The following is a 25,211-nucleotide window of genomic DNA, read 5'->3' as shown; positions in this document are numbered from 1 at the left end:
GAGAACCTGTCTCAAAAAAAAAAAAAAAAAAAAAAGAAAAATTTCAGGATTTTGTCTTCTATTTCTGTGAAGAATGTGATTGGGATTCCATTGAATCTATAAGTTGCTTTGTGTAGAATTGTCATTTTAACAATATTAATTATTTGGACCCATCAGCATGGAATATCTTCCCATTTTTTAGTGTCCTTTTTAATTTCTTTTAAGAATGTTTTATAGTTTTCCTTGTATAGATTTTTCACATCTCTGATTAAATTGATTTCTAGGTATCTTATATTCTTTGTAGCTATTGGAAATGGGATTGCTTTCTTGATTTCTTTTTCAGATTGTTCACTGTTGGCATATTTAAATGCTACTGATTTTTGTGTGTTTATTTTGTATCCTGCAATTTTACTAAATGTATCAGTTCTAACAGTTTTTTGGTGGAGTCTTTAGGTTTTTCTAAGTGTAAAATCATATTGTTGGCTGGGCACAGGGGCTTACGCCTGTAATCCCAGAACTTTGGGGGGCCAGGGTGGGCAGATCACTTGAGGCCAGGTGTTTGAGACCAGCCTGGCCAACATGGTGAAACCCTATCTCTACTAAAAATACAAAAAATTAGCTGGGAATCATGGTGCATCCCTGTAGTCCCAGCTACTCAGGAGGCTGAGGTGGGAGAATCACTTGAACCCAGGACACAGAGGTTGCAGTGAGCCGAGATCACTTTTGCACCACTGCACTGCAGCCTGGGTGACAGAGTAAGACCCTGTCTCAAAAAAAAAAAAAAAAACATATTGTCTTTGAACAGGGCTAATTTGACTTCTTCCTTTCCAACTTGGCTGCCCTTTATTTCTTTCTCTTGCCTAATTTCTCTGGCCAGGACTTCCAGTATTATGTTAAATTAAAGTGGCAAAAGTGGGCATCCTTGCCTGTTCCAGATGGATGAATGGATAAAGAAAATGTGGTATATATACACAATGGAATATTATTCAGCCATAAAAAAAGAATGAAATCTTATCATTTGCAGCAACATGGAGGAAATGGAGGTCCTTAAGTTAAATAAGTCAAGCACAGAAAGACAAATATTGCATGTTCTCAACCATATGTGGAAGCTAAAACAGTGGATTTTATGAAAATAGAGAATAGATTGGTAATTACCAGAGGCCAGGAAGGGGTGGGGGGTGAAGAGAGATTGATTAATGGGTACAAATATACAGTTAGATAGAAGGGATAAGACCTCATGTTCAGTATAGATCAGTAGGGTGACTAGTTCACAATAATCTACTGAACATTTCAAAATAGCTAGAAGAGGCCAGACAAGATGGCTCACGCCTATAATCCCAGCACTTTGGGAGCCCAAGGTGGGTGGATCACCTGAGGTCAGGAGTTCAAGACCAGCCTGGCCAACATGGTGAAACCCTATCTCTACCAAAAATATAAAATTAGCCGGGTCTGGTGGCACACACCTGTAGTCCTAGCTATGCGGGAGCTGAGGCAGGAGAATCGCTTGAACCCAGGAAGCGGAGGTTGCAGTGAGTCAAGATCATGCCATTGCACTCCAGCCTGGGTGACCGTCTCAAAAAAAAAAAATAGCTAGAAGAGAATAAATGTTTCTAGCATGAAGAAAAGACAAAAAGGTGCGGTTCCAAGATGGCCAAATAGGAACAGCTCCAGTCTACAGCTCCCAGCGTGAGCGACGCAGAAGACAGGGTGATTTCTGCATTCCAACTGAGGTACTGGGTTCATCTCACTGGGGCTTGTCGGACAGTGGGTGCAGGACAGTGGATGCAGCCCACGGAGCGTGAGCCAAAGCAGGGCAAGGCATCACCTCACCTGGGAAGCGCAAGGGTTTGGAAAATTCCCTTTCCTAGCCAAAGGAAGCCATGACAGATGGCACCTGGAAAATCAGGTCACTCCCACCCTAATACTGCACTTTTCCAACGGTCTTAGCAAACGGCACACCAGGATATTATATCCCGTGCCTGGCTTGGAGGGTCCCACGCCCACGGAGCCTCACTCATTGCTAGCACAGCAGTCTGAGATCGAACTGCAAGGCATCAGCGAGGCTGGGGGAGGGGTGCCTGCCATTGCTGAGGCTTGAGTAGGTAAACAAAGCGGCCTGGAAGCTCGAACTGGGTGGAGCCCACCACAGCTCAAGGAGGCCTGCCTGCCTCTGTAGACTCCACCTCTGGGGGCAGGGCATAGCTGAACAAAAGGAAGCAGAAGCTTCTGCAGACTTAATTGTCCCTGTCTGACAGCTTTGAAGAGAGTAGTGGTTCTCCCAGCACAGAGTCTGAGATCTGAGAAGGGACAAACCGCCTCCTCAAGTGGGTCCCTGGCCCCCAAGTAGCCTAACTGGGAGGCACCTCCCAGTAGGGGCTGACTGACACCTCATATGGCCAGGTACCCCTCTGAGACGAAGCTTCCAGAGGAACGATCAGACAGCAACATTTGCCGTTCTGCAATATTTGCTGTTTTGCAGCCTCCACTGGTGATACCGAGGCTAACAGGGTCCGGAGTGGACCTCCAGCAAACTCCAACAGACCTGCAGCTAAGGGTCCTGACTGTTAGAAGGAAAACTAACAAACAGAAAGCACATCCACACCAAAACCCCATCTGTACGTCACCATGATCAAAGACCAAAGGTAGATAAAACCACAAAGATGGGAAGAAACCAGAGCAGAAAAGCTGAAAATTCTAAAAATCAGAGCGCCTCTTCTCCTTCAAAGGAGCGCAGTTCCTCGCCAGCAATGGAACAAAGCTGGATGGAGAATGACTTTGACAAGTTGAGAGAAGAAGGCTTCAGACGATCGGCAATAACAAACTTCTCTGAGCTAAAAGAGGATGTTCGAACCCATTGCAAAGAAGCTAAAAACCTTGAAAAAAAATTAGACAAATGGCTAACTAGAATAAACAGCATAGAGAAGTCCTTAAAAGACCCGATGGAGCTGAAAACCATGGCACGAGAACTATGTGACACGTGTACAAGCTTCAGTAGCCGATTTGATCAAGTGGAAGGGTATCAGTGATTGAAGATCAAATGAATGAAATGAAGCAAAAAGAGAAGTTTAGAGAAAAAAGAGTAAAAAGAAACTAACAAAGCCTCCAAGAAATATGGGACTATGTGAAAAGACCAAATCTACGTCTGATTGGTGTACCTGAAAGTGACGGGGAGAATGGAACCAAGTTGGAAAACACTCTGCAGGATATTATCCAGGAGAACTTCCCCAACCTAGCCAGGCAGGCCAACATTCAAATTCAGGAAATACAGAGAACGCCACAAAGATACTCCTCAAGAAGAGCAACTCCAAGACACATCATTGTCAGATTCACCAAGGTTGAAATGAAGGAAAAAATGTTAAGGCAGCCAGAGACAAAGGTCAGGTTACCTACAAAGAGTAACCCATCAGACTAACAGCGGATCTCTCAGCAGAAACTCTACAAGCCAGAAGAGAGTGGGGGCCGATATTCAACATTCTTAAAGAAAAGAACTTTCAACTCAGAATTTCATATCCAGCCGAACTAAGCTTCATAAGTGAAGGAGAAATAAAATCCTTTACAGACAAGCAAATGCTGAGAGATTTTGTCACCACCAAGCCTGCCCTACAAGAGCTCCTGAAGGAAGCACTAAACATGGAAAGGAACAACCAGTACCAGCCATTGCAAAAACATGCCAAATTGTAAAGACCATCGAGGCTAGGAAGAAACTGCATCAACTAATGAGCAAAATAACCAGCTAACATCATAATGACAGGATCAAATTCACACATAACAATATTAACCTTAAATGTAAATGGGCTAAATGTTCCAATTAAAAGACACAGACTGGCAAATTGGATAAAGAGTCAAGACCCATCAGTGTGCTGTATTCAGGAGACCCATCTCAGGTGCAGAGACACACATAGGCTCAAAATAAAGGGATGGAGGAAGATCTACCAAGCAAATGGAAAACAAAAAAAAGCAGGGGTTGCAATCCTAGTCTCTGATAAAACAGACTTTAAACCAACAAAGATCAGAAGAGACAAAGAAGGCCATTACATAATGGTAAAGGGATCAATTCAACAAGAAGAGCTAACTATCCTAAATATATATGCAACCAATACAGGAGCACCCAAATTCATAAAGCAAGTCCTTAGAGACCTACAAAGAGACTCCCACACAATAATAATGGAAGACTTTAACACCCCACTGTCAACATTAGACAGATCAATGAGACAGAAAGTTAACAAGGATATCCAGGAATTGAACTCAGCTCTGCACCAAGTGGACCTAATAGACATCTACAGAACTCTCCACCCCAAATCAACAGAACATACATTCTTCTCAGCACCACATCACACTTATTCCAAAATTGACCACATAGTTAGAAGTAAAGCACTCCTCAGCAAATGTAAAAAAACAGAAATTATAACAAACTGTCTCTCAGACCACAGTACAATCAAACTAGAACTCAGGATTAAGAAACTCACCCAAACCACCCAACTACATGGAAACTGAACAACCTGCTCCTGAATGACTACTGGGTACATAACGAAATGAAGGCAGAAATAAAGATGTTCTTTGAAACCAATAAGAACAAAGATACAACATACCAGAATCTCTGGGACACATTTAAAGCAGTGTGTAGAGGGAAATTTATAGCACTAAATGCCCACAAGAGAAAGCAGGAAAGATCTAAAATTGACACCCTAACATCACAATTAAAAGAACTAGAGAAGCAAGAGCAAACACATTCAAAAGCTAGCAGAAGGCAAGAAGTAACTAAGATCAAAGCAGAACTGAAGGAGATAGAGACACAAAAAACCCTTCAAAAAATTAAGGAATCCAGGAGCTGATTTTTGAAAAGATCAACAAATTTAATAGACCGCTAGCAAGACTAATAAAGAAGAAAAGAGAGAAGAATCAAATAGACGCAATAAAAAATGATAAAGGGGATATCACCACTGATCCCACAGGAATACAAACTACCATCAGAGAATACTTTAAACACCTCTGTGCAAATAAACTAGAAAATCTAGAAGAAATGGATAAATTCCTGGACACATACACCCTCCCAAGACTAAACCAGGAAGAAGTTGAATCCCTGAATAGACCAATAACAGGTTCTGAAATTCAGGCAATAATTAAGAGCCTACCAACCAAAAAAAGTCCAGGACCAGACGGATTCACAGCCGAATTCTACAAGAGGTACAAGGAGGAGCTGGTACCATTCCTTCTGAAACTATTCCAATCAATAGAAAAAGAGGGAATCCTCCCTAACCCATTTTATGAGGCCAGCATCATCCTGATACCAAAGCCTGGCAGAGACACAACAAAAAAAGAGAATTTTAGACCAATATCCCTGATCCCTGATGAACATTGATGTGAAAATCCTAAATAAAATACTGGCAAACCAAATCCAGCAGCACATCAAAAAGCTTATCCACCATGACCAAATGGGCTTCATCCCCAGGATGCAAGGCTGGTTCAACATACACAAATCCATAAATGTAATCCAACATATTAACAGAACCGAAGATAAAAACCACGTGATTATCTCAATAGATGCAGAAAAGGCCTTTGACAAAATTCAACAGCCCTTCATGCTAAAAAAAACTCTCAATAAATTAGGTATTGATGGGACGTATCTCAAAATAATAAGAGCTATTTATGACAAACTCACAGTCAATATCATACTGAATGGACAAAAACTGGAAGCATTCCCTTTGAAAGCTGGCACAACACAGGAATGCCCTCTCTCACCACTCCTATTCAACATAGTATTGGAAGTTCTGGCCAGGGCAATCAGGCAAGAGAAAGAAATAAAGGGTATTCAATTAGGAAAAGAGGAAGTCAAATTTTCCCTGTTTGCAGATGACATGATTGTATATTTAGAAAATCCCATTGTCTCAGCCCAAAATCTCCTTAAGCTGATAAGCAACTTCAGCAAAGTCTCAGGATACAAAATCAATGTGCAAAAATCACAAGCATTCCTATACACCAATAACAGACAAACAGAGAGCCAAATCATGAGTGAACTCCCATTCACAATTGCTTCAAAGAGAATAAAATATCTAGGAATCCAACTTACAAGGGATGGGAAGGACCTCTTCAAGGAGAACTACAAACCACTGCTCAACGAAATAAAAGAGGACAAAAACAAATGGAAGAACATTCCATGCTCATGGATAGGAAGAATCAATAGCATGAAAATGGCCATACTGCCCAAGGTAATTTATAGATTCAATTCCATCCCCATCAAGCTACCGAAGACTTTCTTCACAGAATTGGAAAAAACTACTTTAAAGTTCATATGGAACCACAAAAGGGCCCGCATTGCCAAGACAATCCTAAGCCAAAAGAACAAAGCTGGAGGCATCACGCTGCCTGACTTCAAACTATACTACAAGGCTATAGTAACCAAAACAGCATGGTACTGGTACCAAAACAGAGATATAGACCAATGGAACAGAACAGAGCCCTCAGAAATAATACCACACATCTACAACCATCTGATCTTTGACAAATCTGACAAAAACAAGAAATGGGGAAAGGATTCCCTATTCAATAAATGGTGCTGGGAAAACTGGCTAGCCATATTAAAAAGCTGAAACTGGATCCCTTCCTTACACCTTATACAAAAATTAATTCAAGATGGATTAAAGACTTAAATGTTAGTCCTAAAACCATAAAAACCCTAGAAGAAAACGTAGGCAATACCATTCAGGACATAGGCATGGGCAAGGACTTCATGTCTAAAACACCAAAAGCAATGGCAACAAAAGCCAAAATTGACAAATGGGATCTAATTAAACTAAAGAGCTTCTGCACAGCAAAAGAAACTACCATCAGAGTGAACAGGCAACCTACAGAATGGGAGAAAATTTTTGCAATCTACCCATCTGACAAACGGCTAATATCCAGAATCTACAAAGAACTTAAACAAATTTACAAGAAAACAACAACCCCTTCAAAAAGTGGGCGAAGGATATGAACAGACACTTCTCAAAAGAAGACATTTATGCAGCCAACAGACCCATGAAAAAATGCTCATCATCACTGGCCATCAGGGAAATGCAAATCAAAACCACAATGAGATACCATCTCACACCAGTTAGAATGGCGATCATTAAAAAGTCAGGAAACAACAGGTGCTGGAGAGGATGTGGAGAAATAGGAACACTTTTACACTGTTGGTGGGACTGTAAACTAGTTCAACCATTGTGGAAGACAGTGTGGCGATTCCTCAAGGATCTAGAATTAGAAATATCATTTGACCCAGTCATCCCATTACTGGGTATATACCCAAAGGATTATAAATCATGCTGCTATAAAGACACATGCACACGTATGTTTATTGTGGCACTATTCACAATAGCAAAGACTTGGAACCAACCCAAATGTCCATCAAGGATAGACTGGATGAAGAAAATGTGGCACATATACACCATGGAATACTATGCAGCTATAAAAAAGGATGAGTTCATGTCCTTTGTAGGGACATGGATGAAGCTGGAAACCATCATTCTGAGCAAACTATCGCAAGGACAGAAAACCAAACACCACATTTTCTCACTCATAGGTGGGAATAGAACAATGAGAACACTTGGACACAGGATGGGGAACATTACACACCAGGGCCTATTGTGGGGTGGCGGGAGTGGGGTGGGATAGCGTTAGGAGATATACCTAATGTAAATGACGAGTTAATGGGTGCAGCACACCAACATGGCACATGTTTACATATGTAACAAACTTGCATGTTGTGCACATGTACCCTGGAACTTGAAGTGTAATAATAGTAGAAGAAAAGACAAATATTTAGGTTGATGGATATCCCAATTACACTGATTAGAAGGTATTAAATTATCACATGTACTCTGAAAATATTTATATCTATTATATATCAATAAAAATAAATAAATGTTTTATAAACCTGACAATGACAAGCATTGACAAGGCTTTGGAGAAATTGGAGCCCTTGTGTATTGTTGGTAAGATTGTAAAATGCTGTGGCTACTGTGGAAAACAGTATGGAAGTTCCTAAAAAAATTAAAAATAGAACTGCCATATGACCCAGCAATCCCACCTCTGGGTTATATGCAAAAGATTTGAAAGCAAAGTCTCAAAGAGATATTTGCATACCTATGTTCATAGCAGCACTATTCACAATAGGCAAAAGGTGGAAGTACGCTAAAATGCCCATCATCAGATGAATGGTTAAAACAAATGTGGTATATACATAAAATAGAATCATATTCTGGCTTAAAAAGGAAAGAAATCCTGTCACATACTACAACATGGATGAACCTCGAGGTTCATGATGCTCATGAACCTTGAGGACATGATGCTAAGTGGAAGAAGCCATCACAAAAAGACAAATACTGTATGATTCCGCTTATTTGAGACATCTAAAGTAGTCAAATTCATAGAACAAAAAATGGTGGTTGCCAAGGGCTTGGGAAATGGGGGAAATATTAAGAAAATTTAAGACAATTCCCTCTTAATCCTACTGTTCTAACATAATTGTTTTTAGTTCACCATTTAGAACTTTTACCCAATGTGTATATAATTTTAAGCAGTTGTAATTATAATACATATATAATTTGGGGATCTACTTTTTTAACCTCATGTTATTTCATAAATAAACACTTTTTCCATAAAAGGGGGAGTTGTCATTTAATTGGTATGTAGTTAATAGTTTAGCAGATAAAAACATCCTGGAGGTCTGTTTCACAACAATATGAATATACTTAACAGTACTGAACTATACATTTTAAAATAGTTAAGATGTTAAATTTTACATTACGTGGTTTTTAATCACAATTTTTTTTAAAAAGCACACTACAAACAAAAGATCTTGACCTGTGTCGTCCTCATTGCACAGCTGGGAACCCACAGACACTTTGCCCAACTCTTATATTCTCGCTATAGGACTTTCTGCCTTATTTTTCTTAAAATGATTTCTCCCTTAGAACATGTTGGTTCTTTTTTTTTTCTTTTTAAAAATAGTTTATAAAATATACACAGAAATTTATATAACTCATAAATGAATTCTCACATAGTTCAATGAATTTTCACAAAGTTAACACACCTATGTAAACATCACCCATATCAAGAAACAGAATATTACTATTAACCTAGAAGCTTCCATGTGCTTCTTCCCAATTACAGTACTCCCCCTGACCCCTGACCCCATTAATCCCACAAATAGTGGCCCATAAGAGCCACTATTCTGGCTTCTAATACAATAGATTAGTTTTGCCAGAACAACTTGGTTCTGGTCATCACTTTTTGGTCACTCTTGTGGCAACATCAGTGTAACCGTTAGATGAAGCAAGGGTCAGCAAACTAGTCTATGGTCCAAATCCAGCCTACTGCCTGTTTTTGTAAATAAAGTTTATTGGAACACAGACACACTCATTTGTTCACATACTGTCTATGGTTACTTTTGAGCTATAGTCACAGTGTTGAGTAGTTGCAACAAAGACTGTTGCAGCTGGCCCACAGAGACTAAAATACTATCTGGCCCATTACAGAAAAAGGTTTCCAACCCCTGAGATTGAATTTTGTTTCTAGATTGATCAGCTGTCCTGGAACTCCCCAGGGAAAGATGTTAGCATTCCTCTGTGTAAACCAAGTATAAGGAAGATCACTAATCCCACTGGTAGTTAACTATTGTTCTGGTGACTTTAGTCTACAAATTGAGGCCAAAGTTTGAAGCAACGGTAGTTGGGGAGCCTAAGCTAATGAGACTGCCCTCATTAGCTGCCCTTACCTAGTGAAGAGGGCAGTGCCTACCTATCTTATCTTCTGGTATCATTTGCTATTCCGTAGAGCCAGTTCTCCATCCTCCTCCTAAGCTCCTTATTGTATCCTGGAGAGTGGACAGAAACGAAGAGCACCTGATCCACAATGACATCATTCTATTTTTATGAGCTTCAACCACGAAGTCCTTGAGGGGAATATGGCCAGGGAGTATTAGGGTTGGATTCGAGGGTGCATACCAGTGGCAGTACTGCTTACAAATCAGCCAATATTGCATTCCTTTGCAGGAACTCTGTCACACTGTTTCTGAGGAAGTATAACTGTGCTTCTTCGCCAGCAGCTGCACAGACATATTTTCCACATTACTCAGGCTTCTGCTGGTGGCCACCTGGATGTGACAGACAGAGTCAAGCCTAAACTGAATTAAAAGTTGTCAGCCATCTTAATTCATTTCCAGGAAGTTAAAAATTATCCACAATGTATTTCCTGATAATATGAAAAACCAAGGATTTTTTTGCCCTATTTTGAATATTTCCGTTTAGAACATAAATAGATGATCAGTGCTGTTAATGTTCCCTTAAAGTTGTCTGTATGTGGCTGCCTATTTTGTCCTATTTATGTTAACAATGAACTTGGTGAAGCTAATGAGAAGGTTATTTTAGGGCCTTGGAAACCGCAGTAAAGGAAAATGACAGTTCCCATAGAACCATACGTAGTGTGACTGAAATAGAAAGGTGGTGACTGGCCTCTCTCTGTAGAAGCAGGAAAGGCAGTCAGGAGAGGGTTGATGATACCACTTTGAAGCATTTGATTTGCTTATTAGTATGTCCAGTCTCTTTCTGTGCAAGTTTTCTGACTGCTGCGGAGACACAGAACAAAAAAATTCCATTTCAAAATGACTCAAAGAGATAAAGGCTTCTGCTAGGTCCCTTCTGCACCCCCTCTGTAACACTTCAGTGTGGTGGGCTTCATACCTGTCAGGGGACCACTGCAGGGAGAAGGAACACATTATGGAGGTGACCATCTTATCACACGTAAGCAGGAGCACACAGAGCAGTAACTGAGGCTGCCTGGAGGGTGGCAAAGGAAGAATACTTTTGTTCTGAGGAACCATGTTGAGTGGCAGGACGTTACAGTGAGAGCCATCCAGCGCAATTTCTGTAGGGATCACAGACATGCCAGTCTGCAGCACCCTGGGTGAGGCTTCAGGTTTGATATTTAATGTCCCTGATGAATATGGGTCAAGGCAAATAGATTGTTTAAAAGCTCTACTTTCAAACACTGTGAGAACCCAGAGGAAGCAGTGACCTGGCTCTTCGGCAAGTGCCTCTGTGAACCACCATCTTTTCTTATCTAGGAGAGTCCTAAATCTTTGAAAGAGCCAGTGTTCTCTCATCACAGAATATTCTATATGCAGATTATTATACAGCAGGAGCACTGTTTACTGATCTTATCTCACTTTATTTTAATGCAACTGGGAGGAAGTACTGGTTGTTCTCCCATGCGGGCCAACTCTCTGGCACATTTCTTTTCGTCTCTGTGTGTCTCAGGCTCTCCTGTCACTCCCATTTCCCATTTCTCACATATTGTCTCAGCTGTTGGTGAGAACTGAAGTCAGGAAACACTCTCACAATCTGAAAGTAAGAAATTATGCATCACAAATAATAGTCTTGCTGCAGGATGGTTGACATTTCATTTTTGTGATTAAAATGTATATGGCATCTGGGACCGGATGTGGTGGCTCACACCTGTAATCCCAACACTTTGGGAGGCCAAGGTGGGAGGATCTCTTGAGCCCAGGAATTTGAGACCAGCCTGAGCAACAGTGAGACCCCATCTCTACAAAAAATTTAAAAGTTAACCAGGCGTGGTTGTGCGTGCTTGTAGTCCTTGCTACTTGGGAGGCTGAGATGGGAGGATCACTTGAGCCCAGGAGGTCGAGGCTGCACTGAGCTGTGATTGCACCACTGCACTCCAGGCTGGGCACAGAGTAAGCCCCTGTCTCAAAAAAAAAAAAAAAAAAAAGTATAGATCCAGGCCCTCATTTCTTTCAATAAGATTGCCCAGATTAATGATTTTTAATTCCACATTTCCTTTTTGTAATTTATTTTCAATTTTACTATAGCTCAAATTTATTTTTAAAAGCAAGTTAATTCAGAGAAATGAAAGATACATTTGGCAATTTTTGAGTTAACATAATTATATTTTATAATTTCCTAAAAAACATCTCCAGTGTGTCATATCTCAGTTATTTAGCAAATGTAATGAGTCTTTTAAACTGAATAACAAAAGCAGCTGCTATTTTTACTTTAAAATATCCTGTAATTAACTATCTACTTACGGAAAGTTATCTATGTCAAGCAAAAGAATGAGTCTCACTATACTTTACTTTGTGAATACTTTACCATTGAGAGGATGTGAAAAAAATATATAGAGAGAGTAGCTAAAAGTTTTATGCTTATAAATTTAGGTTATTTGTTTATAAGTTGGCTTTGCTTATTTAAAATGTTATGCAGTGCTCTTAGAAACATACTTTTAATTTCATAAGTTTAAGAGTTTTCTTTTATTAGACAATGAATTTTCTCACTGATGTGTGGAAATTTCCAACTTTGAGAGCTCAGGTATTTGCGTAATTGATGTGCAAAAATAACTTTAAATTGCTTTTTGTTACATGGACACTTAGAATAAATTTTCATAATTCATATTAATCATATTATATATGTCATACATAAATGGTTTAATTCAATTTCTTAGTTGTGATGTTCAGTGTGATTCAGAATGAATTCTGAATATTTAAGGATGGTTAGTGTGCATATTCTTTCTTTCCCTGAGCAATATTGAATTTAATAAGTGAATAATTGAGAAGTTGCTTCATTGGGCTGTAGTTAAACAGATCGCTACATCCCTCTTACTGCCACTGGCATAAAGCAATTAACTCTGAATCACCAACCTAGGAAAGAAAAAAAATTTTCCTCCAAGAAAAATTTGTCATTAATACACCTGTTTAGAAAGTCAGTTAAACAAGATGAAGACAGGGCAGATTTCTCCACACTATATTATTTTATCATTCCTGACCTGCCTTACCAGCAGCTTGATACTGAATTTTTTACTCATGGTCAGAGCAGTAATTCCTCCAATTCCCCTGTTAACGCAGATACTCTTGCAGTTCAGGAAATTAAATCATACACAGAAGGTGTTTGTTGTCTCATAATCATAATTATGATGACTGACCAAGCTGTGGGGTCTCAGAAGCTCTCACACATTACTGGGAACTATGGAGTTGCCAGCGTTGATTGGAGAAGCTGCTGAAAGCCAAATTCCAGACACTGGTGCTGCTTCTGTTTTGTTTCTGTCCCACAAACCCATATATTCTCATAGAGCATTTAATGTTCCTATTGCTCATCATTTCATCATATAACTGCATGGTTTATATTTCTTATAATTTAAAGTATGCAGTTTAATTAATTATGTATTTCTGATCTGTCTTAATGAAGGGTAACTCCAATCAGCATTATTTTTACAATGTAGTTACACTGATTGTAAGCCACACTGAGGTTTTAATTTCAACTTGATACTTCATAATTGGGAAGAAAGTATGAATCAGAAAAGCAGAGATGATTTTCAGGGGGTTCATATTGACTTTGTGTTCGGGAGGCAGTGTAGTGTAATGGGTGAGAGCATGGGCTTTAGAGTTTAGCAGACTTAGGCTAGGTCTTGACTCTGCTCTTTCTGGCTGGGTGACCTTGGGGAAATTCTTTATTCCCTCTGACATTGAATTTCTTTCTCTGCAAATTGGAATAATAAAATCTATCTGAGAGATACTGCTAGGATTAAATGGGGGAAAAATCCAAGTAAAGCATTTGACATAGTGCGTAGCCCATAATAAACACGTAATATGTGTTATTCTTATCATTTTTAATGCTACTATTATTGGTATAATTTATGTAATTATCTGATCTCTTTTCTCCTAATTCCTGAGTGGGAAATAGTTGGAAAAGGCGTGAAAATATGTATATTAGCAAACCCTGACTATTGTCTTCTAATAGTAATCAAGTTCTTTTTATAGATTACATAGGCTAGAGTTGAATTTAGATGCTTGACATATTTGGTTTCTGAACCAGATTGCAGTCACGTCACTACAGATTCATTTTCTCTTTAAATTGTAAAAATTAAAACAGTAGTACAGACTCATGTTTAAAACAGCAATCTGATCCAAGATTTTGTAGTCTGTAGAACTGATAATGTTTAATGTTCTCCATAAATTCATGGCGCTTAATAGGAAAGTACACAGAATCTTTAGAGCTTAAACAGACTTTAGAGATACTACTCTAATTCAAACCCTTCATCAAATGAGGAAATTCTGTAGGCAATTTGAATGAAGAATTCAGCTAAGATTCTTTATCTCTGTGTAAGAAGTAGATACAGCTTTGCAAAAGAAAGAGCTACCTAATAATGATTAAATTGTTATCATTGCTTCAATTTTTCAACTTATTGTTATGAATGACTATAAAATAAATTTTAGAGCTGCCATCAATGTATATACTATTCTGTGTATTTTCTCTTAATATTATTTTCTTTTATTATTTTATTTTATTTATTTATTTATTTATTTATTTATTTATTTATTTATTGAGACAGAGTTTCACTCCTGTTGCCCAGGCTGGAGTGCAATGGCGTGATCTCAGCTCACCGCAACCTCCGCCTCCCGGGTTCAAGCAATTCTCCTGCCTCAGCCTCCTGAGTAGCTGGGATTACAGGCGTGTACCACCACGCCCGGCTAATTTTGTAGTTTTAGTAGAGATGGGGTTTCTCCATGTTGGTCAGGCCAGTCTCGAGCTCCTGACCTCAGGTGATCTACCCTCCCTGGCCTCCCAAAGTGCCGGTATTATAGGCATGAGCCATCATGCGCCGCCTATTATCTTTTATTTTTAAATTGCTACATAAGGTTACCCTGTTTGAACTGCATGGTTTGCTTGCTCATTCCCATGTTGTTGGGCATTTGAGTTTCCCCCGCTTTTTCCTAATATAAATAGAACTGCTATATACACTTTTTTTTGTAAGTAGAGACAGGGTCTTGCTTTGTTGTCCAGGCTCATCTTGAATTCCTAGCCTCAAGCAGTCCTCCTGCCTGGGCCTTCCAATTTTGGGATTACAGGCATGAGCCACCTCGCCTGGCCACTATGCACATCTTTTATTAGGTTACTCCCCTGTACTTCCCCCACCCCACTTAATTCCTAGAGGAATATTCCCACAAATTAATCAAGATACAGTAGTATTACAGTACATCCTAGTTACTGGTAATTGGGCTCAAACGCACTTCACAAGTAGCTTGATATTGTAAGCTCAAATACTAGAGATTTCACTAAATATAGGTCTTCTTAGGTGGCTGCTTTTTGTTAGTCAGAAAATCTTTTACCTGCATGGAATGAGTTACAAAGAGTTTTTTTTTTAAGGAAAAGGAAGACGAGAAGGCTTGAGAAGACCCTGGAGAAGTTTGACTCTTATAATTTCTCCTGAGTCTGATTTTCAGAGTGTCATTTTGTTTTCTTACACAGTATATCAGGCACACTCCAATTTTTAAAAGTGGAGATATACCAAAGTTATTGAAAAAGAAGGAAAATAGAGATAGAAATATTTAAAAGACAAATATATACTTTTAGATAAACCATAAATAGGTTTCTTTCCATTAGTGCAGAGGTGAGCATGTTTTGGACTTAACATCACATAATTCTTTTGTTACAAAGATCCACTTTCATTTCTCAGACCTTAAATACAGATGGGAGTTTCAGTCTTTATAGCATTCCTGCTGCCAGATACAATTCAGCCTTGATGGGAAGGAAGTCTTGTGGCCAGATGGGTGGAGATCCATGGTACAAGGCCATAAAGATAAAATTGGAAAGAAGAAAATTAAAACTATAAGGGCCTTAGGACAGGGTTCTGTAACAAAGATGAACCTGATTACAGGCAACTGCTTGTTCTGAGAGTAGGGGCTTCTTTAAAATTGTGAAGGAAATGCATCTCTTATTTTTATTTTTAGATTAATTTATTTTTGGAATGTATAGTAAATTCACATGGATCAAAATTCAAATGAAAATTCTCCTTCCAACTGTGGTCCCCAGCCACTCCTTTCCTCTCCCTAGAGGCAACCAGTATTACTGATTATGTGATTATCCTTCCAGAAGTATTTTGTATTTTGTATCTTCTACGTGTGTGTGTGTGTGTGTGTGTGTACATGAATATTTCTATGTAACCATACACGTGTATTTTCTTCTTATTTTAATGAGTGGTTACAGAATATAGACACTGTTATATACCTTGCTTTTTCACCTAACACCAAATCTTGGAAATTATCCTGTACTCCTAGAAAGAAAGCTTTTGCATTCTTTGAAAACACTTTTAAAATGGCATGCGTCTACAGTAGGTTAAAGTAATTCCTAATGGTGGATTAGGCCTATTACATAATAGCACTCAAGAAATTGTTATTGCCTGTAGCACTGCCCAAGAATACGAAAAAAGAAAAAAAAGGAAAAAAAAAAGGAACGTGCCAGGCACAGTAGCTCACGCCTGTAATCCCAGCACTTTGGGAGGTGGCGGCAGGCCGATCACTTGAGGTCAGGAGTTCGAGACCAGCTTGGCCCACATGGTGAAACCCTGTCTCTACTAAAAATACAAAAAAATAAAAGGAATGTTTGTTGAATAAATGAGGGAGAGAGTGGGTTACTTTATTAATTTTTTTTTTTTTTTTTTGAGACGGAGTCTTGCTCTGTGGCCCAGGCTGGAGTGCAATGGCATGATCTCGGCTCACTGCAACCTTCATCTCCCAGGTTCAAGCGATTCTCCTGTCTCAGCCTCCTGAGTAGCTGGGATTACAGGAGCCTGCCACCACGCCCGGCTAATTTTTGTATTTTTAGTAGAGATGGGGTTTCACCATGTTGGTCAGACTGGTCTTGAACTCCTGACCTTGTGATCCGCCCGCCTCGGCCTCCCAAAGTGCTGAGATTACAGGCGTGAGCCATCTGCCTGGCCCTTACTTTATTAATTTAAGGAGCAAATAGGAAGAGGCAGAAAGCTAAGAATTAACTGAAGCTCTGAGACTGTTGACCTAACCCTGACCGCAGGATGACATCATAAAATGCATATTTGTTTTAAGAGCATCAGAAATTTTCTTTAAGGCTTCATCTTGGGAGATGTCAGTAGGAAGAGATGCCTTGGAGGTTGGAGGAAGAATGGAGTTATGGGATGGCCTCCAGATTCCAAAAGTCAGGAGACATGGCCATGGATTCACTGTGATGGGGCTCTAGGACTTGGAACAAGTGGGTTTAGGTCCTTTCTTCAAATGCAAAAAGGGGGGTTGGAGTAAATTGTTCCAATGGACCCTTTCAGCTCTTAAATTATGTTGTTTATAATTTTGAAATTTCCTGTCTGATCACCAATTTGCACATTTGTTATGCTGAAATTGTATTTCTAAATACATTAAAAATGAGGTATCCTTTATTTATTCACTTATTAATTTTTGAGACAGGGTCTCACTCTGTCTCACTGGCCCAGGCTCATTTTTTTTATTTTTATTTTATTTTTATTTTTTGAGACAGACTGTCACTCTGTTGCCCTGGCTGGAATGCGATGGCATGTTCTTTGCTCACTGCAAATTCCTCCTCCTGGGTTCAAGCATTTCTCCTGCCTCAGCCTCCTGAGTAGCTACAATTACAGGTGTCTGCCACCACACCCAGCTAATTTTTGTATTTTTAGTAGAGATGGGGTTTCAACATGTTGGCCAGGCTGGTCTTGAACTCCTTACCTCAAGTGTCCATCTGCCTCATCCTCCCAAAGTGTTGGGATTACAGGTGTGAGCCACCGTGCCCAGCCCTCATTCTTTCTTTTTTTTTTGAGACAGAGTTTCACTCTTGTCACCCAGGCTGGAGCGCAATGGTGCAATCTCACCTCACTGCAACTTCCATCTCCCAGGTTCAAGCAATTCTCCTGCCTCAGCCTCCTGAGCAGCTGGAATTACAGGCACCCGCCACCACCTCCAGCTAACTTTTTGTATTTTTAGTAGAGACGGGGTTTCACTATGTTGGCCAGGCTGGTCTCGAACTCCTGACCTCGTGATCCACCCGCTTCAGCCTCCCAAAGTGCTGGGATTACAGGCATGAGCCACCACACCCAGACCTTTCTTTAAGATAATAAAAAACCACACAGGTTATTGGTAACAATGTGATTGTTAAGATAACAAAATTAGAAAGTTGTTTGCAATGATTATGTTTCTCACAAAAATTGGCTAAACTATTAAGATAGAAGCAGATTTACAGGGGTAGGACTAAATATCCCACATTTTGACACATTTTGAGAGAATTAAAGCTCTGTAGTTTCAACCTTTTATCAGATAGATTAAAATATTATAATATTAAAGTTATTCACTTGTAAATATAATTGTTATAAATGATAATGTATATGTTTAACAATAATTATCAAGACAGTAGCTAATAGTAAATATAATTCATAGTAAAATAAATCTTTCTTTTTCCTCTTTATTTTAGTTAAGTATGAAAGAGAAGCTAGTAAATACTGGGACACATTTTACAAGATTCATAAGAATAAGTTTTTCAAGGATCGTAATTGGCTGTTAAGGGAATTTCCTGAAATTCTTCCAGTTGATCAAAAACCTGAAGAGAAGGCGAGAGAATCATCATGGGATCATGTAAAAACTAGTGCTACAAATTGTTTCTCAAGAATGCACTGTCCTACTGTGCCTGAAGAAAAAAATCATTATGAGAAAAGTTCTGGCTCTTCAGAAGGTCAAAGCAAAACAGAATCTGATTTTTCCATCCTAGACTCTGAAAAACACAAAAAAGGACCTATGAAGACTGGATTGTTTCCTGGTAGCAATGCCACTTTCAGGATACTAGAGGTATTGTGCTCAAGGGACAAAAATGGGAGGTGACAAATAATTTGAAAATGTACATTCTGTATTATTTTATTAATAATCTAGATTTTTTTTCGGTGGAAAACTATCAAATCTAAGCATTCAGTATACTTTTGTGCATAAATAATATTTAAGGGACTCATGTCTTTAATCAGTCAAGTTTTAAGTTTGTGGTTTAAATCTGGTTTTGTTGGTTTAAAAAAAAAAATTGTCTGTTTTCATTTTAATCTGAGGGCAGTTTTAAGTACCAATGAAGTTTTGGCCTTAATTTTTACTCTCTTTGTTATTACCCCTTTTTAGATGAAATAGAAATAAGTGAGATATATAATTTGCTATAATCTGGTGTAGACCTTGGCTTTCTATTTTTGAAACTAAACCCTGTCTTTCTGATTTTAAAGGCAATGTATATTGATTAGAGAGAATTTGCTAACAAGGAGATAATTTATCACCAATCCTACAAACAAAGGATTTAACCACTATTAACATTTTAGTGACCTTTTTCTTCTTCTTTTTTTGAGACAGACTTTTGTTCTTGTTGCCCGGGCTAGAGTATAGTGGCACCATCTCAGCTCACTGCAGCTTCTGCCTCCCGGGTTCAAGCAATTCTCCTGCCTCAGTCTCCCGAGTAGCTGGGACTACAGGCGCCTGCCACCACACCCAGCTAATTTTTTTGTATTTTTAGTAGAGACAGGGTTTTGCCATGCTGGCCAGGCTGGTTTTGAACTCCTGGCCTCAGGTGATCTGCCCATCTCAGCCTCCCAAAGTGCTGGGATTACAGGCATGAGCCACCACGCCTGGCTGACCTTTTTCTTCTTTTGTTACTGTACATATATTCTAAGTTTTGTTTGTTTCTATTTAACATGATATCATAAGCAGTTTTCACTATCTTCAAAAATTCTCTATAAATATTTTCATGCTACAAAATATTTTACTATGTGGAGTACTATAATTTTACTTATCTGTTTTCACACTACTGGACATTTTAATTGTTTTCAGATTTTCTGAAGCAAACATTTTGGGTATAGTCTTTAGCTGCATTTTCTTTTATTCTTTTAGGTTAGATCTTCTAGTTCATAATTTATGAAGATTTTTAATACTTTTAAAACATATTGCCCACTTGCTTTCTAAGAAGTTGTACTAATACCAGTCCATGACAGTGTATGTCTGTTTCATCACACCCTCATTGATTGAAGTATTATTTTAATGTTTTCCACTTTGTTAGACAAAAATTGTACCTTGTTTTAATATGCATTTCTTTGATTACTAAGTAGGTCACATACTTCAAATGTTTAGAATCATTTGTACTTCTTTTGTGTTCTGTCCATTTATTTTCTGTGCTTTTCTGGTTTTTTTTTTCCTAATGAGCCCTGCCCTTTATCATATTTATTGCAGTTTTCTTCACAGCATATTGGTTATTTTTAAATTTGGTTTATTTTGGGTTTTGGTGTGTAGAAAATTTAAATGTTTCCATAGTCAGATTTCTTAGTGTTTATTCCTGTGATTTATTTAATTGCTTTTGAGTTTAGAAAATTCTACTGTACCCAGAGATCCAGTAAGTCTAATTGTTTTTTTCTTTAATAGAAAATCTGACATTGGTGACAAAAATTTAACCTTGCTTTTTTGATATTTGCTTGTTCTTTTGATTTTAGGTTGGTTGTGGAGCTGGAAATAGTGTGTTTCCAATTTTGAACACTTTGCAGTGAGTTTTAAGAGTTTTCTTTCTACAGAATTTTACATATTTATGGAATGTTGAGAAATTCTGGGAAAATATTGTCACATGTATGCCAGTAGTGTTTCTAATTCTTATATGAACAATGGCTCAAGCAAATTTCAAAAGAAATGTCTTAATCTCAGTGTCTACTTTCATGTGAACTGGGAATTACTCTGAAAATAGTGTTTCGTAGCCATGGGTTGTCCATCATTGTTTTGAAGTAATTTTTTAAGCTTATGTGTATATGGATGAGACAATAAGAAAAGAGGAAGCAGACTGAGCATGGTGGCTCATGCCTGTAATCACAGCACTTTGGGTGGCTGAGGTGGGTGGATTGCTTGAGGTCAGTTCAAGACCAGCCTAACCAACATGGTAAAACCCCACCTCTACTAAAAATACAAAATTAGCCAGGCATGGTGGCACATGCCTGTAATCCCAGCTACTTGGGAAGCTAAGGCAGGAGAATCTGCTTGAAACAGGAGGCGGAGGTTGCAGTGACCCGACTGCGCCATTGCACTCCAGTCTGGGCAACAAGTGCAAAACTCAGTCTCAAAAAAAAAAAAAAGAGGAAATGATGTCATCCTTCCACTGAGCTGTGAACTGCTAAACTTCAGAGATTATTTACTCTTCCTGGATACTTAGATGTCATTTTACACATAGACAATTGAATGTAAAGCTTACAATTTAAGCCTCATTTTGTCATCCCTTCTGAAGCAACACCCTATGTAAGATGTTTGCATGCCAAATCATTGTGTCTAGGCTTAAAATTGTTTGGAGGTAGCAGCAACTAATCCTAACACTCAAAAAAGCAGCCGATCCTGGCTAACACAGTGAAACCTCGTCTCTACTAAAAATACAAAAAATTAGCCGGGCGTGGTGGCGGGCACCTGTAGTCCCAGGTACTCGGAGGCTGAGGCAGGAGAATGGCATGAACCCAGGAGGCGGAGCTTGCAGTGAGCCGAGATCTCGCTACTGCACTCCAGCCTGGGCGAGGGAGTGACACTACGTCTCAAAAAAAAAAAAAAAAAAAAAAAGCAGTCGGGCGCGGTGACTTATGCCTATAATCCCAGCACTTTGGGAGGCCAGGGCGGGCGAATCACGAGGTCAGGAGTTCGAGACCAGCCTGGCCAACGTGGTGAAACCCCATCTCTACTAAAAATACAAAAAATTAGCTGGGTGTGTTAGCGGGCGCCTGTAATCCCAGCTACTCGGGAGGCTGAGACAGGAGAATCGCTTGAACCCAGGAGGTGGAGGTTGCAGTGAGGTGAGATGTGCCACTGCACTCCAGCCCAGGCAACAGTACGAAACTTTGTCTCAAAAAAAAAAAAAAAAAAAAAAAAAAGCAGAGTTTGACTACAGGGACAGAGATTTGCTCCAGGCTCACCCTTCCTGTTCACCATTTCACCTGTGTCTTTTACTCTTTGCATGATGAACACACAAAACTCTTCAAACACCTTTTATCTATGGCCAATCTGCCAAGCTCTATTCTTTTTTAAGTTTACACATTTTTTTTAAGTTCACATTATTTTTCCATTATAAAATCAGCATTAGCACGTTGCAGAACATTTCCATTAGAGGAAAAGGGGAGGGAGGGAATCACTCATCATCCTAACATAGCCACTGACAAAATTTTTAATTCCTTTCAGTCTTTATGCATATTTTTAAATGATGTGGTCTTTTAAACTTTTTATTATGAAAATGTAAAAGCATCTGGGGCCTGGTGCGGTGGCTCACACCTGTAATCCCAGCACTTTGGGAGGACGAGGCAGGCAGATCACTTGAGGTCAGGAGTTTGAGACCAGCCTGGCCAACATGGTGAAACCCTGTCTCTACTAAAAATACAAAAATTAGCTGAGTGTGGTGGTGCACACTTGTAATCCTAGCTACTCAGGAGGCTGAGGCAGGAGAATCGCTTGAACCTGGGAGGTGGAGGTTGCAGTGAGCTGAGATCGCACTACTGCACTGCAGCCTGGGTGACAGACCAAGAGACTCTGTCTCAAAAAAATTTTTTTAAATTTAAAAAAAAAGCATTCAGAAAAGCAAAGAGTATAGTGAATTTCCATATGCCCACCACCTCAATTCAACAATTACCAATATAATGCCAACATCATGACACTTTATCTTTGATTATTCAGGATATATCTCCCAAAACTCAGTATACTCTCTAATATTATTATAAACCTAACATAATGAATAGTGAGTAATTCCCTACTATCATTTAATAACCAGTTAATGTGGCCAGGCCTGGGTGATGCTGGTAAATTTACAGTTCTGAATGTCCTTTCTGTTTGTGTATTTGTTAGTTTTGTTTTCCTTTTTCTAGTTTCTGGGCTGAAATTTCAAATTTGCTTATGTCACATAGCCATATTCCTTTACCCCAGTGATCTCTGAGCTTATAATACACATAAATACACTACATTGGCAGTTGATTGTGTGTTACTTTATGACTGATCTCAAGGTATTATTTAGCATGTCATTTCTTTATGCCTTGTCTCTCCAACCACTTTTTATATTCCTTAAGGTAGAGGGCATATTTTATCCTAATCTGATTTCCCAGGTTGCCTAACAGTACAGCATAGTTAGAGCTCAATACATATTGCCTGATTAATATCTCTCATTCCCCCACTTGCTAGTTGTATTTTTCACCTCTGCGTCCCCCTTCAGCTTATAATTGCAAGCTCTTGGTTCCTCACTCCCTAACTCTTTCTTCTTAGCTGTGTCTTTCTTTGCCTCATACCCATGTTTTAGAAATTACTGTAGCTCAATAACCTGAGATAATTAATTCATCTTTTAAAGGCAACCAGTGATTAGCCTTCCAAAGGAATGATTAGACTTTTTTTTTCTGCTTAAGAAATGATGTTTTACTACTTTTAGAGAGTGTAGGATTAATGTTTTACATTTTCAGAATATTTTACCATAATTCGACCTCTGAAATGGAGAGGTCATATCATTCTCCAAGGATCATTTAATTCATAAACCCCTGCCAAGAGAGTGCTTGGTGGTATGGTGGTAGTAGTGATATTTACACCTGTTGGCTGGGAGAAGAGCCAAGGTAGTCAGCTGATTTTACAGAAAGGTTCTGGAAAGTCATTGCGTGGTCACAAGACATCAACTTGGGCTGCTGATACAGTGGGAATTCCATCTCAGAGGTCATGCTGCCACCCTGGCAGGACACATGGCAAATGGCACATGCTTTCCTTTAGCTCACAGACTGTTCTATATCTTATGGGTATGTGGTAACTACTGCCCAAAGGTAGACTGCAGACCTTTTATAATGAGCTAGACATACCAGTGTCCAGAAAAGCATTTTGAGCTATATGGAAGTTTTTTGGTTTTTGTTTTGTTTTGTTTTGTTTTGTTTTTTTAGAGGACTATGTTAGTTTTTATCTCCTGGAAGGCAAAAACAATCTCCTTTAATAATAATAGTGATGATAATAATAGCAACAACAATTATAATAATGACTAACATTTACTGAGTGCTTACTCTGAGTCAGGCACCTTTCTGGAAACTTCAGCTATAAGAATCCATTCACTTCAAACAACCATCTTAGATGCCATGTTTATCTCTTTTTTAAAGATGAGGGAACTGAATTAAAGAAGAGATTAAGCAACTAGCCCAAGGTCACGCAACTAAGTAGTAAAGCTGAGAATCAAACCTTAGGCAGTCTTGTTCCAAAGCCCTTGCCCTTAACCATTAGCCACATAGTGCTGTATGTATCTGAGTGTTTACTGAGAACATTTCAAATACATTTCAAACACCCAGCAAATTACAAGTCACAATTATATGGATTTAATCGGAAAAAACAGGGGAACATGCTGAAGTAAAGTACTATTTTTATGTTTGACAGATGAGAAAAGACCAAGCAGTACAAGTTTGGTACAACTTTGATTCAGTACTGGTTAGCTTTTCATAACCAAATCCTATTCATCATATTTTAACTTATTTGGATAGATCTTAAATTGAATGCAAATCCCTAGTGCCATAGAATGAGTGAATTATATGTTATCATAGTTATTCATCAATGAGTTGCCTTTAAGAATATAATCTGAGGCCAGGTGCGGTGGCTCACTCCTGTAATCCCAGCACTTTGGGAGTCCAAGGTGGGTGGATCACCTGAGGTCAGGAGTTCAAGACCAGCCTTACCAACATGGTGAAACCCTGTCTCTACTAAAAATACAAAATTAGCCGGCTGTGGTAGCACATGCCTGTAATCCCAGCTATTTGGGAGGCTGAGGCAGGAGAATTGCTTGAACCCAGGAGGCGGAGACTGCAGTGAGCCGAGATTGCACCATTGCACTCCAGCCTGGGCAATAAGAGCAAAACTCTGTCTCAAAGAAAAAAAAAAAAGAGTATAACCTGAGCCTGGGTCAGATTTTGCTAAATGCATATTTGGGTTTGTATTCCATATTTATTTAGAAGTTCACCTTGCTTGGAATGCTTCTTGAGTCAGATTAGAAGTCTTAATGATGTGCTTCAAGGCCCACCTTTTTATCCTGCCATATACCAGTTTGGGCTCTCAGGATTAGTGCTACTTCTCATCCCTGGCATGTGACCCCACTTCTAAACTCTTCAACCATTTCCCCTTCCCCTCACTTACCAATCCATCCTCGTCCTTCAGAAATTTTAAGACTTACACCTCAGGGTGCTGGCCCTCTTGACACCCCTGTAGAAGTTGTATAAAACCAATTATGTCCCCAACTAGACTATAAAAGCCATGAGAGCCAGGACCATCCTCATTGTTTAATGACATGCTGACCTCTTTCTGTAGTTCAGACATGGTACTAAGCAACATGATGCAAGGATTATTTGATACCAGCATACACAGTATAATCAAGAGGAGTACTGGTCTACAG

General features: G+C 39.1%; 1 protein-coding gene across 9 annotated transcripts in view; it reads left to right on the top strand.

The window, feature by feature from the left end:
- METTL8 (methyltransferase 8, tRNA N3-cytidine) overlaps positions 1-25,211 on the top strand; it is a 112,285-nt gene that overhangs the window by 76,912 nt on the left and 10,162 nt on the right. For all 9 annotated transcript variants that reach the window (XR_008500942.2, XM_063648315.1, XM_054477015.2 and 6 more), the window contains 2 exons: positions 18,261-18,631; positions 20,296-20,345. Coding sequence is in view for 8 of the 9 variants with exons in the window: in XM_063648315.1 (XP_063504385.1) it covers positions 18,261-18,631; positions 20,296-20,345 (421 nt within the window). In the remaining variant the exon portion in view is untranslated. The remainder of the gene's footprint in view (positions 1-18,260; positions 18,632-20,295; positions 20,346-25,211) is intronic.

The sequence above is a fragment of the Pongo pygmaeus genome, chromosome 11 (assembly GCF_028885625.2).
Source record: "Pongo pygmaeus isolate AG05252 chromosome 11, NHGRI_mPonPyg2-v2.0_pri, whole genome shotgun sequence".
NCBI lineage: Eukaryota > Metazoa > Chordata > Mammalia > Primates > Hominidae > Pongo > Pongo pygmaeus.
The sequence above is the reverse complement of the archived record's forward strand: the minus strand, read 5'-3'. Positions and strand labels throughout refer to the sequence as shown.